The 12,752-nt window shown below is 37.0% G+C and overlaps 1 protein-coding gene across 1 annotated transcript in view; it reads left to right on the forward strand.

Annotated features, from left to right (window-relative positions):
- The window catches only part of LOC115411411 (CUB and sushi domain-containing protein 1-like), a 692,182-nt gene that overhangs the window by 440,947 nt on the left and 238,483 nt on the right, over positions 1 to 12,752 (forward strand). The window contains exons 9-10 of the mRNA XM_030123526.1: positions 811 to 935; positions 10,582 to 10,703. Of these exons, the coding sequence (XP_029979386.1) occupies positions 811 to 935; positions 10,582 to 10,703 (247 nt within the window). The remainder of the gene's footprint in view (positions 1 to 810; positions 936 to 10,581; positions 10,704 to 12,752) is intronic.

The raw sequence follows: 12,752 nt of genomic DNA on the forward strand, positions 1-12,752 counted from the left end.
CGGTTAGGAATATTCAACACAAATATCCATTCAAAGGGTTGGTAGTTATTATCAAATAACAAACAACAAACTTCTCATGACTTTAATTGTAATTCCACAGTGGGTGGTTGAGGGTAACATATTTTTCAGTATCATCAGCAGCTCTGGCAAAGTTACAGAAGCTGTAAAGCCAATGACCCAACTTTCTGGAACAAAGGCACTAACAGAGAGATTTGGCCAGACTGTATAACATAACAGTGTTTAACAACAGGATGGAGCCACCAAACAACCAGAGCTCTATATAGTGGATGTTTGTCCAGGTGGTAGACTGTTGTGTCTATCAGCAGGGAGGACACATTAAGCTTTACAGACAAGACATCATGCAGAGTTCCATTTAGATGGTTGAATGTCCCTCTCACATGTAAGACGGCAGGGAGCAGGGAGAGAATCAGGCAACACAAAGATCAGAACAAATGATGTGAGTAAAGTGAGGGAAGACATGTGCAGTGTGCAAAACAGAACAAAGAGTAGTTGACGGAAGAAAAGAGCATGTGAAAATCACAGTTCTACAATAAAAAGCGGTCCGACAGGAACGGGTGAACTATAGCTCCCATTTAGATGGAATCCTCCATATTGATCCGATGCCTTTTGTGACTTTCTTTCAACATTTATCGATTATCGCATCTATCTTTCAGAAGGCTTCAGTTCTCTTAAGATGTATCACGGTGCCACCTGACTCTGATTTTGTGGAGTAGTCAGGACAGGAGCTCAAGTTATTATTATTATCACTTCTCTTGACAACTGTTGTTACTGTTATGTTTCCCTATCTAGAGTGGGCTCCAGTGTCCAGTTCAGCTGTGACGACAGTTATGTACTACAAGGGTCTAAAAGTATCACCTGTCAGAGAGTTACTGACACCCTGGCTGCCTGGAGTGACCACAGACCCATCTGCAGAAGTAAGTTCCACTCACCAGCTCCACTACAACTGGTTATGGTTTGTTACATAAGCCTGAACATGCAACATTTAACAGGACTCTTAACCCATAAAGACCCAGTGCTACTTTTATGGCAGTTCCCAAATGAATTTTTACCAAAATGCACCCCTTCTTAACTGATTTATCACCATTTATTAAAATATTATTCTCTGTTTTTTTGGTTTTTTTTTTTACTTTTTATTTATTAATTTTCAAAAGAACAAACAATGAACATGAGATCATTATGGGTGTTACAATTAAACTTAAAATGTTCTTTTACATCATGCACACATACATCATTGTACAATTATGGTTGTATTAATCAAGGTGCGTACACAATCCATTTTTCCCAGCGTTCAGTACATTTCTCCAACTCAAGTCTTAAAGTAAAAGTAAGTCTCTCCATACAGTAAATTTCTTTAATAATCCCACGCTAGAGGACCAAAGTTAGAGGGTCGGGTTGCAACCATTTTCGGGTTATAGCTTTCCTACTAATTGCCAAAAGTATCTTCAATAAGTATTTATCCTTCTGAAGGACTGTTTCCGGTATTTTACCAAGATATAAGGTAACAAAAGAATAATCGAAATCCATCCCTATTATTTTATTTATCTCGGTTGCCACCTCCCTCCAATATGACTGGATTTTCGGACAGGCCCAAAAAACATGGAAGTGATTGGCCATAGTGTTTCCACATGTTCGCCAACAAAAGCCTCGGCTCTGTGTGCCTGTTTGGAGTGCTGTTATTTTAGGAGTTATAAAAAATCTCACTACATTCTTCCAGCCAAACTCTCTTAAGGATCTAGAGTTTGCGGTGGTCGCTTGTGTCTCACATATTTCCATCCAGGTCTCATCTGATATTTTTATTCTCTGTATTTAGCTTTTTTTTCCAGTGAAAATCAAGTATTTTCCTATGTTTAATTTACTGATCATGTAGATGCTCATTAATCTTAGATTAAAGTTGAGGGTTATTATATCAAAAAAACATCAAAGATATCAATAACTTAACATAAACCAAGCGTCTTCATTCACTGTCATTTATCAAACTACATGTTTTTGCTTTTTTGTTTTACTGGTGAATCGTTGTAGAAGATGACAGTGTTTCCATGTTCACTACGGTGCCTCTGAACGTCCAAATGGGTCATATCTGATGACCATAAAAAGATGGCAAACTGCATTTTGCACCAATTATTTACATGTATTGATAGGATTAGTGGATCAACAGGTATTAACCATTTTAGATCAGTAGATTCTTTTGGACGCTGGTAGTGGTATGGGTCTTTATGGGTTAGACAATATGGCACACCAATCTTTTTTTTTTCTTTTTTTTTCTCAGATAGTAAAACACAAATGTTATCATTAGATAGATAGATAGATAGATAGATAGATAGATAGATAGATAGATAGATAGATAGATAGATAGATAGATAGATAGATAGATACATAGATACATAGATACATAGATACATACTTTATTAATCCTGAGGGAAATTTAAGTATTCAGCAGCTTTGCATACAGTACAAGAAGACAAAAAAACAGACCAAAACAGGTGGTTTAGTAACCAGGTTGACATTAAGGTTAGTATATACTCTAAAAAAACTTGCTAAAGAACTTACTCTAAAAAACTTCCTGTACAATACAGTAAACAAAGATGTCTAATTTAAAAATCTGTAGAAAAACTAAATGTATTGTCAATGTGCAGTATTTACACATTTCAGGGCACAGTGATTTAAAGTGAAACGGTGAAAGGTGCTTGGATATTCTACAGATACACTGGATCAGTCCTAATGTCATCATGACTGAGACGGAGCCCCCCCCCCACCCCACCCCAACCACTCAGTGATAAATTGTACAATCTGATTGCCAGGGGGACAAAAGAGTAGTTAGCAGTTTCTTTAAGTGGAAAAAAGAAACCCAAAGTCATCAGAGCCTTGTTGAGTGGATCAAAAAAGTCAAAGTGTCCTCTTTTTGTATAGTATTCTGAAAGATACAGAGCAAATACAGGATATAATATAATGGACTTATAGGAGTAATAGCATTTTACTGTCAGTGTGAACAACATGTTATGCAAACCGCTCCCGCCAGATGTTGCAGCTATAGTGTCATCTGAAAATGATATCGGTGGGATGAATACTCATCCATTTTACATAAGAGTAAAATGAGACCAAAGCTGGCGACTTAAGTGTGATGACACTGAATGGTAGAGTGAAACAAAATGGAAAATGGAAATTCAGTCTGTCTAAAAAAATGCTCCTTCATTACTTTATTCTAAATCAAAGATGAGTGTCTCTGCAGAAGAGTTAAACTGTAGAGATTAACAACTGCACATATCTGCTTCAGGTATCCACTGAAAAACCTGTCAAATCCAGCCAGACTTGCCGACACACGATACACTGTAATATCATGAAAATAATAATTTATGAGTGTGATGTAGTTTGATTTTTTTGCTTCATGCTTTCCAACCGAATGACCAGCTAAGTAACACAAAAAGAGCAGTGAATGGCAGTGCAATGATGCAGGGGCTCCCACTGCCTGCCTGTTTACTGACAATACCCTGTTGGGTTTATTGCTCCACAATGAAAAGGCAGACAGCTAGCATACACACACACCCCGGTGCATGGAGTCACACACTACATCGACAATAAGTGTCCAGTGGACAATGTCACACACATCATAGCTGGAGCAGTCTTTGCCTTGAGCCCTGTGTGTGTTTGACAGACAAGCAGTCCCTGTGCTCAGACACATACTGTAGGGTCCATGTCACATTGTATTACAGTGTGTGTGTAATGTGTGTGTACGTGTGTGTGACTGCGGGAACCTGCTTCAATGATACCGGGTTACTGCTGACAGCAAAAGACAGCACAAATACTGAGAGTCTGAAGGGCACACAAATATCATTTAACATTTATTTACCCTTGAAGTGAAATGTTTGTGGTTAATTTTCTTTAGTTTGCTCTCTTAAGCCGGTGATTTTTTTTTCTTTCTTTTTTTCCACTACATCATAGTAGGTTTTTGATGGTGAGTTTTGAGATGAGTCTTTTTTCACATAAAATAGACCAGGATCGACAGCAGCCTTGGATTCCTTTTTGTTGTGCAGTTTTAAAATGTCTTCAAAGCTTTTCTAATCTATGTTTTTATTCTAACAATGATTATTTTATTTTACTTTTTAGCTTTTCCCCTCACTTTGCATTCATTTAAAACCAAAAACTTATTGCTTAACCAGCACAAAATGGCAGACACAACACGTTGACACGTATTTGAGGGGGATAATGGAGAATTTGTCAGATAAAGACTCATATATTTCCCTCTGGAATGTTTGAAAACCAATAACAGAGCTAACACCGGAATGAATATTGAACTGGTGTTTATCAAACAGATAGACAGAAACAAGATTACAAATCAAAGCAAATGCTGCCTCTTGGTTTTTGGATTTGCACGCAACCATTAACTCGCAAGTGCCATCAACTTAAAAAGTAATAAAATATGTCAGTGTTGTGTCAAAACCTTGTGTCTGCTGCCTCCGACTGGCTGAAAAAATGGTGTGATGGGTTTGTGTGAGTATCTAATAAGCTACAGAATTACACTTTGACAGACTGTGGTATATAAAGTATATTGCAAGACAGTGATTTATGTCTTGGTATTTGTCACACATTTAAATACACAAAAATGATGCATTGGCAGAGACAGACACACAAGTAGACAGGCAGAGGTTAAAAATTGCTGTTCTCTATAGCTCTGGTGTATTGTGTGTATCTGGTTTGATCACTATTCTGGGATTGAACCCCTTGAGCCTTTATCATTCTCTACTGAGACTTTACTTCTAATTAGAAGCTGGTCTCTGGAATGAATCGCCATGAATGTGTGTCTGTGTGTCTGTGTACATGTGTGTGTACCTGTGTGTACCACAGTGTGTTTCAGCTCTCTTTTCTAATTAACAGGCAGATCAGTCATCTGAGGTCCTCCTCTCTCTCCCTTTCTCTCTTGGTATTTTCCTGTCTCTCCCTTTCCTCTTGCCCTTTCTTCTTCACTTTCTTTTATTTTCCTTTCATTATCTTGCGCCCTCTCTATTTTTTTTTTTTTTTCTCTTAGTCTCTTTCTAACCAAGTTTTGTCTTTCCGGTTTAGGGTTTTCACACTTTTCTAACAGGCTTAGGTGTTATGGATGCATTCAGGGGTCGTGGGGTTTTGTGGGATTTGATGTTGTTTGACTAAAAGCTGTACATTTTCACTTACAGATTGAATATTATCATTACAGTATTTATAAAAAAAAAAAACAACAACACAGTTTGTTGATTTTCACATTACACTCAGATATTAAAACAGAAGAACGTAATTAAATACAAATATGCTAATTGAGGTAAACACAATATCCTTAAGTAATCCTTCATGTCTCGGTGATCAATAAAAATAATAACCACAAAATAACTACTCTGCAATGATTTAGCATTCGCACAAATGAAAACAAAACATCCATAGTTTCCCTCCCCTCTACTCAGTTTGCTTGAAAAACGCTAACTGTGTCTTTAAGTTTTATAATGATACGGAACCACTGCACTATATCATCCCTTTATTGTAATAGATCCACTGACACACACTGTTCACATCTCATCTTTAATGAGTAGAGTTTATACAGTATTTATAATTAGCAGATGGAGGAGCTCTGACGTCGCCCATTAGTTTCTGAACTGCTGTTTTGAAGCAGCACAAAGGGTCAGGGTCATCTTCAAAGGGTCGTGGGTGAAATCATGCTCAATGCCAACTTATTGACTCACTAAAACCTTAGAATTCATCAATAAGAAAGTCATTTTTATAGACTTATCATATATTCCAAATGAAAGACAAGACTGGAATGAGTTACTCACAAAAATAAAATAAAACAAAATAAAATAAAATAAAATAAAATGAAATATTGACTGAGTAATGTAAGTCAGTGTAAGTCTGTTGGAGCCAGGGTTTTTTGGAGCAACCCCCAGTGGCCATTAATGGTATTACAACTTTAATTTCAATCCTGCATTGGCGTCAACTTTCAGCAAATGTTGTTGTCCCTTGGTTGTGAGTCAAGTTTCTCTTTCAATTGAGATGTGGTCACTGTCCAGTTATACATTGACAGCTGTAATTAGGCATAGGAGGACTGTCAAGCATTCAGAAAAAGGGTAATGCACATATTAACCCTTTCATGCATGAATTATGATATCCTTTCCCAATATATTTTTCCTGAGTGTTTTTATTCCTTTTTAGGCATGAAAAAAAACAATGCAATCAAGTTTTTTTTTTGTTTTTTTTAAGAAGTTAGAAAAATGGCCACTCCATGTATTTAATTTTTGAAGCAAAGAAACATGTATTTGAAACCTAATATCAGAAAGTGATATGGGAAAACTACGCAATAAAAACATTCTTAATGCTGCGAATCAGATGTTTTCTCACAATTTAACACACTCTAATACTAGTTATTATTCATTTCATGGAGTTAATACGCAAAAAAAAAAACAAAAAAAAAAACTGTTACAATCTAATAACAATTAGCAACTGATTTACAGTAAAAAAAAAAAAAAAAAAAAAAAACATGTCACTGCAGGTCAGGTTTATCAAGGACAGCAAAGTTACAGTAATGGTATGAATGTCAGTGTATGGGATGATGCATAAGCATCCACTGTGTTGGCTGAAATGCAAATAAACCAACAAAACTCATGAATATACAAGAGAACAGCTGTAGAATAACTGTCCACTGTAGTGACCACTGTGCATGAAAGGGTTAAACCTGTAAATACAACAATAAATATTTACAAAGTTTCAAGAGGGATAGAAGACTTATGTTTTGCCTCTGTGATGCAAAAACCTAAGAGGAGAGACTAAGCTTAGTGGAAGACCCCCCTGCTCACAGATGAATCCATCAAATCCAAATTTACTAGGAGAAAATGTATATTTCTTAATAAAGATAAGATAAGATAAGATAAGACTTTATTGATCCCATCATTGGGAAATTTAACAGCTTACAGCAGCAATATGCAACACACCTGTGCTAAAGAAAAGCAGGTAGAAATAAATGTTCTTAAAAGTATAAAATTTAACCATAATAAACAATGACCATATTCACACACAATCAAAATAAAAACAAAATAATATGATCAAATTAATTTTTTGCCGAAGAACTCATTAGGGGATTTTTGGTTATTTTAGGACATTATAATAACTACATGACCAATCAGATATGCCGAAAAATACAATTAGGTGTAGATAAAAGAACAACAGTATGCATTTGAGAGCTAGATTCACAATGAAATTTGATCAATAAAATTCCTTCATTTGCTCCAAAGTAAAATGCTACCTAAAGTGTTGGCAGCCAATATTACATTTTTATGTGCTATTCTGTTGCTCAGCCTCAAATGAAATACAATTATCTAACTACAGCATAAACTATGAGTCATTTCTAATTAGTGGATGAGTGGGGGGGGTGTTTATCTTCCTGAATAACAGAGTATGTGGCAGAGTTACAGTGAAAACAGGACAGTTACTTTGTCTACAGTTTTATATATGATTGTTCACTTATGCACTCATCCACTCTAATTGCAATGAAAAACTAATGTAAATCTTCTTAGTAATGTGATAGTGGACCAGAACAGCCTCACTTTACCTTGGCGTTAATTCCACAGGTCTGTGAATTTTGCTGGAGGGTTGGATATAATTCTTGCAAAGGATATTTCATCATTTGGGGTTTTGATTACCTTTTTGCTCATGGATGGCAGTATTTTCATCCTGGTAGAAACTGCGCACATCAGATTTTTCCTTTAATTTGTCACCTATATGGGTATGATCAGGTGAAGCTCTGTCTGAAGTGTGACAGTGCTTATTTTGGCTAAAATGAATTGGAAATGTTAAGGAAGGCCTTTAATGTTAGTCTGCTCTGAAGAAAGGTTTTTAAGGGTATTTTTGACACAATATACTTTTTTTAATCAAGTACCTCTTTAAAACACCGACACATGGGTAACTTTATGAGCTAGTGAAGAGAGAAATATTACCTTAAGGTTCACCCAAGATAAAATCAATGTGAATAAAATAGACCACTAGGAAGAATATTAAGAAAAATGCTGTTGATAATAGGGATGTCCAGGCTCCTCAGAAGCAAAGGTACTAAAAGTTTTAGCAGACGCAGAGGGCGAAATAGAGGGAATTCTTTTTAAATCTCCTTATTGATATAGTTAGCTATTCCAGCAGCACGCCAACTAGTCAGTTTGGTATGTTTGGTCCCAGAAGAATCTCCCTCTAATGTAAAATGTTTCTGGGTGCTTCTATAAAACTGGTCCCTAAAAACAGGACATGGGAGCTAAAAATTCAAACCAGATGTAGACTAATGTTATGAATCAAGTTTGGGAGCACTTTGGGAAAATTTTAAAAATAAATATTTACTGAGATAAAAGAGAAACTATTTTTCAGATAAAACACATTTTTATATTTTACATTATATTTAATACAAAAATTGTATGTAACACGGTCAAAAGGACACGAAAATTATGCACTACTGTTTTTTTTTTGTTTCTTTTTTTTATATCTCTTTATTATTATTATATTATTATTTATTTCACAAAAATGACCACTGTTGCAAGATCTTTTGCAATTTATATGCGTTTAACTGGGCAGGTTCTGCACATAACGCAAGTGGACACGATGGGTTACACACGAAACCTGGAATGAGACTGCAGATTCATAAAAAACCCACATGTCTGGATTAGAAAAACCACTAGGATCATCAAATTTAACACAGAGTTTTTATTTATAGCAGTATATAAGACCATTTCAAGCCATGTTTTCCAGATCAAATGCACTGACACCTTGGTAGCGTTTCATGTCCCAATTTTGGTCCTATTTTTGGCCCCAATATTTTATTAAAAAATCATTCATTCTGGGATGGCTCACAGGAAGAGTAGGATTTTTTTTTTGCATTTATCTGAGGTCATCATTAGGTACATCCTAGGGAGAAATACGTCTACCTTTCTCTTTTATTATTGGGTCTAAAAAAGCTGGCAAAGTGCCAGGTACCAAAATGTACCCAGTTTCATAGAAGCACCCTTTTAATAGTGAATAAAATAGCAAACAAATGACAAGACAGTAGTGACAATAAGCTAGGTTTTAGCATTAGCTCACTCATGACCCTTTGTAAAGGGCTTCAGCAACTGGATGACATCATGGTGCTTCGGTGTATGGAGGCGACATATCGACCTTCCAGCATTAGAACATGTAGAAACAATGAATATCTTGTAAAATAACCTTACTAGGTTATGTCTCTAGTGTAACAGTTGATAATTTGCTCATACAGAAGTTATGTTACATTTAATCATTGTTTGTCATTTTGACGGAAAGGATCATAAAATTCCCTTTATAATTCATTATTACCTGTCATTTACATTTTTAATTAGATATTTAATGGCAATTATTTTTCACAATTAACTCAATCATAATAATTAATATCTCGATCTAACAAGCCCTTCCCTGGTGAACCGGGACAAAATCCTACAACATGTGCTAGTTCTGCACCACCGTAGCCACACCTGTCAGTGAAGTGTGTGATCACAGATGCAGTTCAGTCAGTAGTTTTTCAACAGACTGTCTGCACCCCGACAGGAGCACAGTTATTGACAGTCTTGCCTGTGAATATCATGTTACAGTAAATTGCTGTCAGTGTTCTTATCTGTCAAAAGAGAGACTTCAGATCTTTCCATCAAAATCAGTTATTGAAGGAAAAAATCTCAGAAACACAATCCTGGTTCTCATTTCTTGGGTTTATAGTCATATTGGTTTAAGACATTATCCATTCCATTCAATTCTTTTGTGTGGAAAGGATAATGTATAAGTATAATTGAAGCAAAAATGCATCCCATCACTGCAAAAATCTTTGTCGTATTGTTCAAGGCTTTTACAGAACCATATGTGGGATTGTATCCAATTAAAATGGTTTTAACTGTAATCATAATAACTGTAAAAAATAATAACTTGTTTTACTTGTAAAAGAAATACAAATACATTAATACCATGGACTGATCTAAATATCATCATAATCTCTGACATTGTTTTGCAATCTACTGTTGTTGTAGTTCACTGCATGTTGTATTTGACATAATAATAATAATAATAATAATAATAATAATAATAATAATAATAATAAAGAAAAAATTAAAAACATTGAATAAAAAACCTCAACAACCTGAATCTGCTTGAAGTGTGGTAATTGATTGTATGTAAGCTTTCTACCTTTGTGTGATGTGATCAGCCCTAAGTAGTCGGTTTAATACCACCAGCTGTTTGTGTTTGTGGAAAATAACCTCTCCTGAGAAAGACCGGTATGGAAAAAAAGTCTGATTTGATTGCAAGATATAAAGACAGGCAGGCGAGGATGTCACTTGGAAACTAATAGTCCTCCCAATCCAGTATCGACAAACCACAGGTTGTGTTTTGACTGCTCTGAGCCCTGTGGTTTAAGAGAATTTACCCTTTTCTCTGTCACTACCACTCCCCTTCTGCCCTCTTTTCTCTTTTTACGGTAAGAAGTCATTTGCAGTCGTTGAGTGTAATTTTAATTACCACATGAATCTTTTTTAAACCTCTGTGTCGCTCTGTCTGTCTCTTGCTGTTTTGTAGCTCGTACCTGTGGCAGTAATCTAAGGGGGCCCAGAGGGGTCATAACTTCTCCTAACTACCCAGTTCAATATGAGAACAACGCACATTGTGTGTGGGTCATCACTGCAATGGACCCTGGGAAGGTGAGTTTATTTTTATTATTTTAGTTCCTGTATTTTACTAAATGTTTCATAAACACAGCATTTGACAACTTGCATCATGACAGGCCAGATTTTCAAAAGTGTAGGAACGTTATGAATTTCCCCTAGAGTTTAATCCTGGTAATATGAAGTCATCTTTGCATATACAGTCGCGGAAAAAATTACTAGACCATCAAAAGTCAACAAAAACAATGGTTATGCAATCAAGTACTAACTCCTGTGTGTATCATGTGACTAAAAAAGACAGAAAAGAAAACATGGAATGCCTAAAAGCACTGTTTTTGGCAGTACAATGCCATTGATATTGATGTAAGAACTGAAGTGACTTTAGTTTTTAGCAAGAAAACATGGAAAATGGCTAGATATCAGCTCTGAAATTAAACTCTTATGAGCTATTTTTGTTGTTATCATTATATTTGTCCAAACAAATGTACCTTTAGTTGTACCAGGCGTTAAAATGAACAAGAAATTGAACAAAACAAGGGGTGGTCTCATAATTTTTTCAACAACTGTGTGTTTTTTCTGCTGTTGACATATGAGGGGATTTCAAAAAGTTTGGGGATAAAGCACATAACTTTGACGTGGTTTAAATCACAGGCTGCTATCAACACTTGCAGCAGTGTATTAACCTAGACATACACTATATTGCCAAAAGTATTCGCCCACCCATCCAAATAATCAGAATCAGGTGTTCCAATCACTTCCATGGCCACAGGTGTATAAAATCAAGCACCTAGGCATGCAGACTGCTTTTACAAACATTTGTGAAAGAATGGGTCGCTCTCAGGAGCTCAGTGAATTCCAGCGTGGAACTGTGATAGGATGCCACCTGTGCAACAAATCCAGTTGTGAAATTTCCTGGCTCCTAAATATTCCACAGTCAGCTGTCAGCTGTATTATAAGAAAGTGGAAGTGTTTGGGAACGACAGCAACTCAGCCACGAAGTGGTAGGCCACGTAAACTGACGGAGCGGGGTCAGCGGATGCTGAGGCACATAGTGCAAAGAGGTCGCCAACTTTCTGCAGAGTCAATCGTTACAGACCTCCAAACTTCATGTGGCCTTCAGATTAGCTCCAGAACAGTGTGCAGAGAGCTTCATGGAATGGGTTTCCATGGCCGAGCAGCTGCATCCAAGCCATACATCACCAAGTGCAATGCAAAGCGCCAGATGCAGTGGTGTAAAGCATGCCGGCACTGGACTCTAGAGCAGTGGAGGCGCGGTCTCTGGAGTGACCAATCGCGCTTCTCCATCTGGCAATCTGATGGACGGGTCTAGGTTTGGCGGTCGCCAGGACAACAATACTTGTCGGACCGCATTGTGCCAAGTGTAAAGTTTGGTGGAGGGGGGATTATGGTGTGGGGCTGTTTTTCAGGAGCTGGGCTTGGCCCCTTAGTTCCAGTGAAAGGAACTGGGAATGCTTCAGCATACCAAGACATTTTGGACAATTCCATGCTCCCAACTTTGTGGGAACAGTTTGGAGCTGGCCCCTTCCTCTTCCAACATGACTGTGCACCAGTGCACAAAGCAAGGTCCATAAAGACATGGATGACAGAGTCTGGTGTGGATGAACTGGACTGGCCTGCACAGAGTCCTGACCTCAACCCCATAGAACACCTTTGGGATGAATTAGAGCGGAGACTGAGAGCCAGGCCTTCTGTCCAACATCAGTGTGTGACCTCACAAATGCGCTTCTGGAAGAATGGTCCAAAATTCCCATGAACACACTCCTAAACCTTGTGGACAGCCTTCCCAGAAGAGTTGAAGCTGTTATAGCTGCAGAGGGTGGACCCACGTCAGATTGAACCCCATAGACTAGGAATGGGATGTCACTGAAATTCATATGCGAGTCAAGGCAGGTGAGCAAATACTTTTGGCAATATAGTGTAGCATATGTTGAAAAATAAACATCAACAACAACAGTTTTTTCCAATTGTCCTTTTTTTCACAAACTTTTTGAAGCCCCCTCGTACAAACAGTATTTGCTTTATGTCAAGTAGTGACCTTTATGAATTGTCAGCATAAGGTAAAAT

Source organism: Sphaeramia orbicularis, chromosome 3, assembly GCF_902148855.1.
Source record: "Sphaeramia orbicularis chromosome 3, fSphaOr1.1, whole genome shotgun sequence".
NCBI lineage: Eukaryota > Metazoa > Chordata > Actinopteri > Kurtiformes > Apogonidae > Sphaeramia > Sphaeramia orbicularis.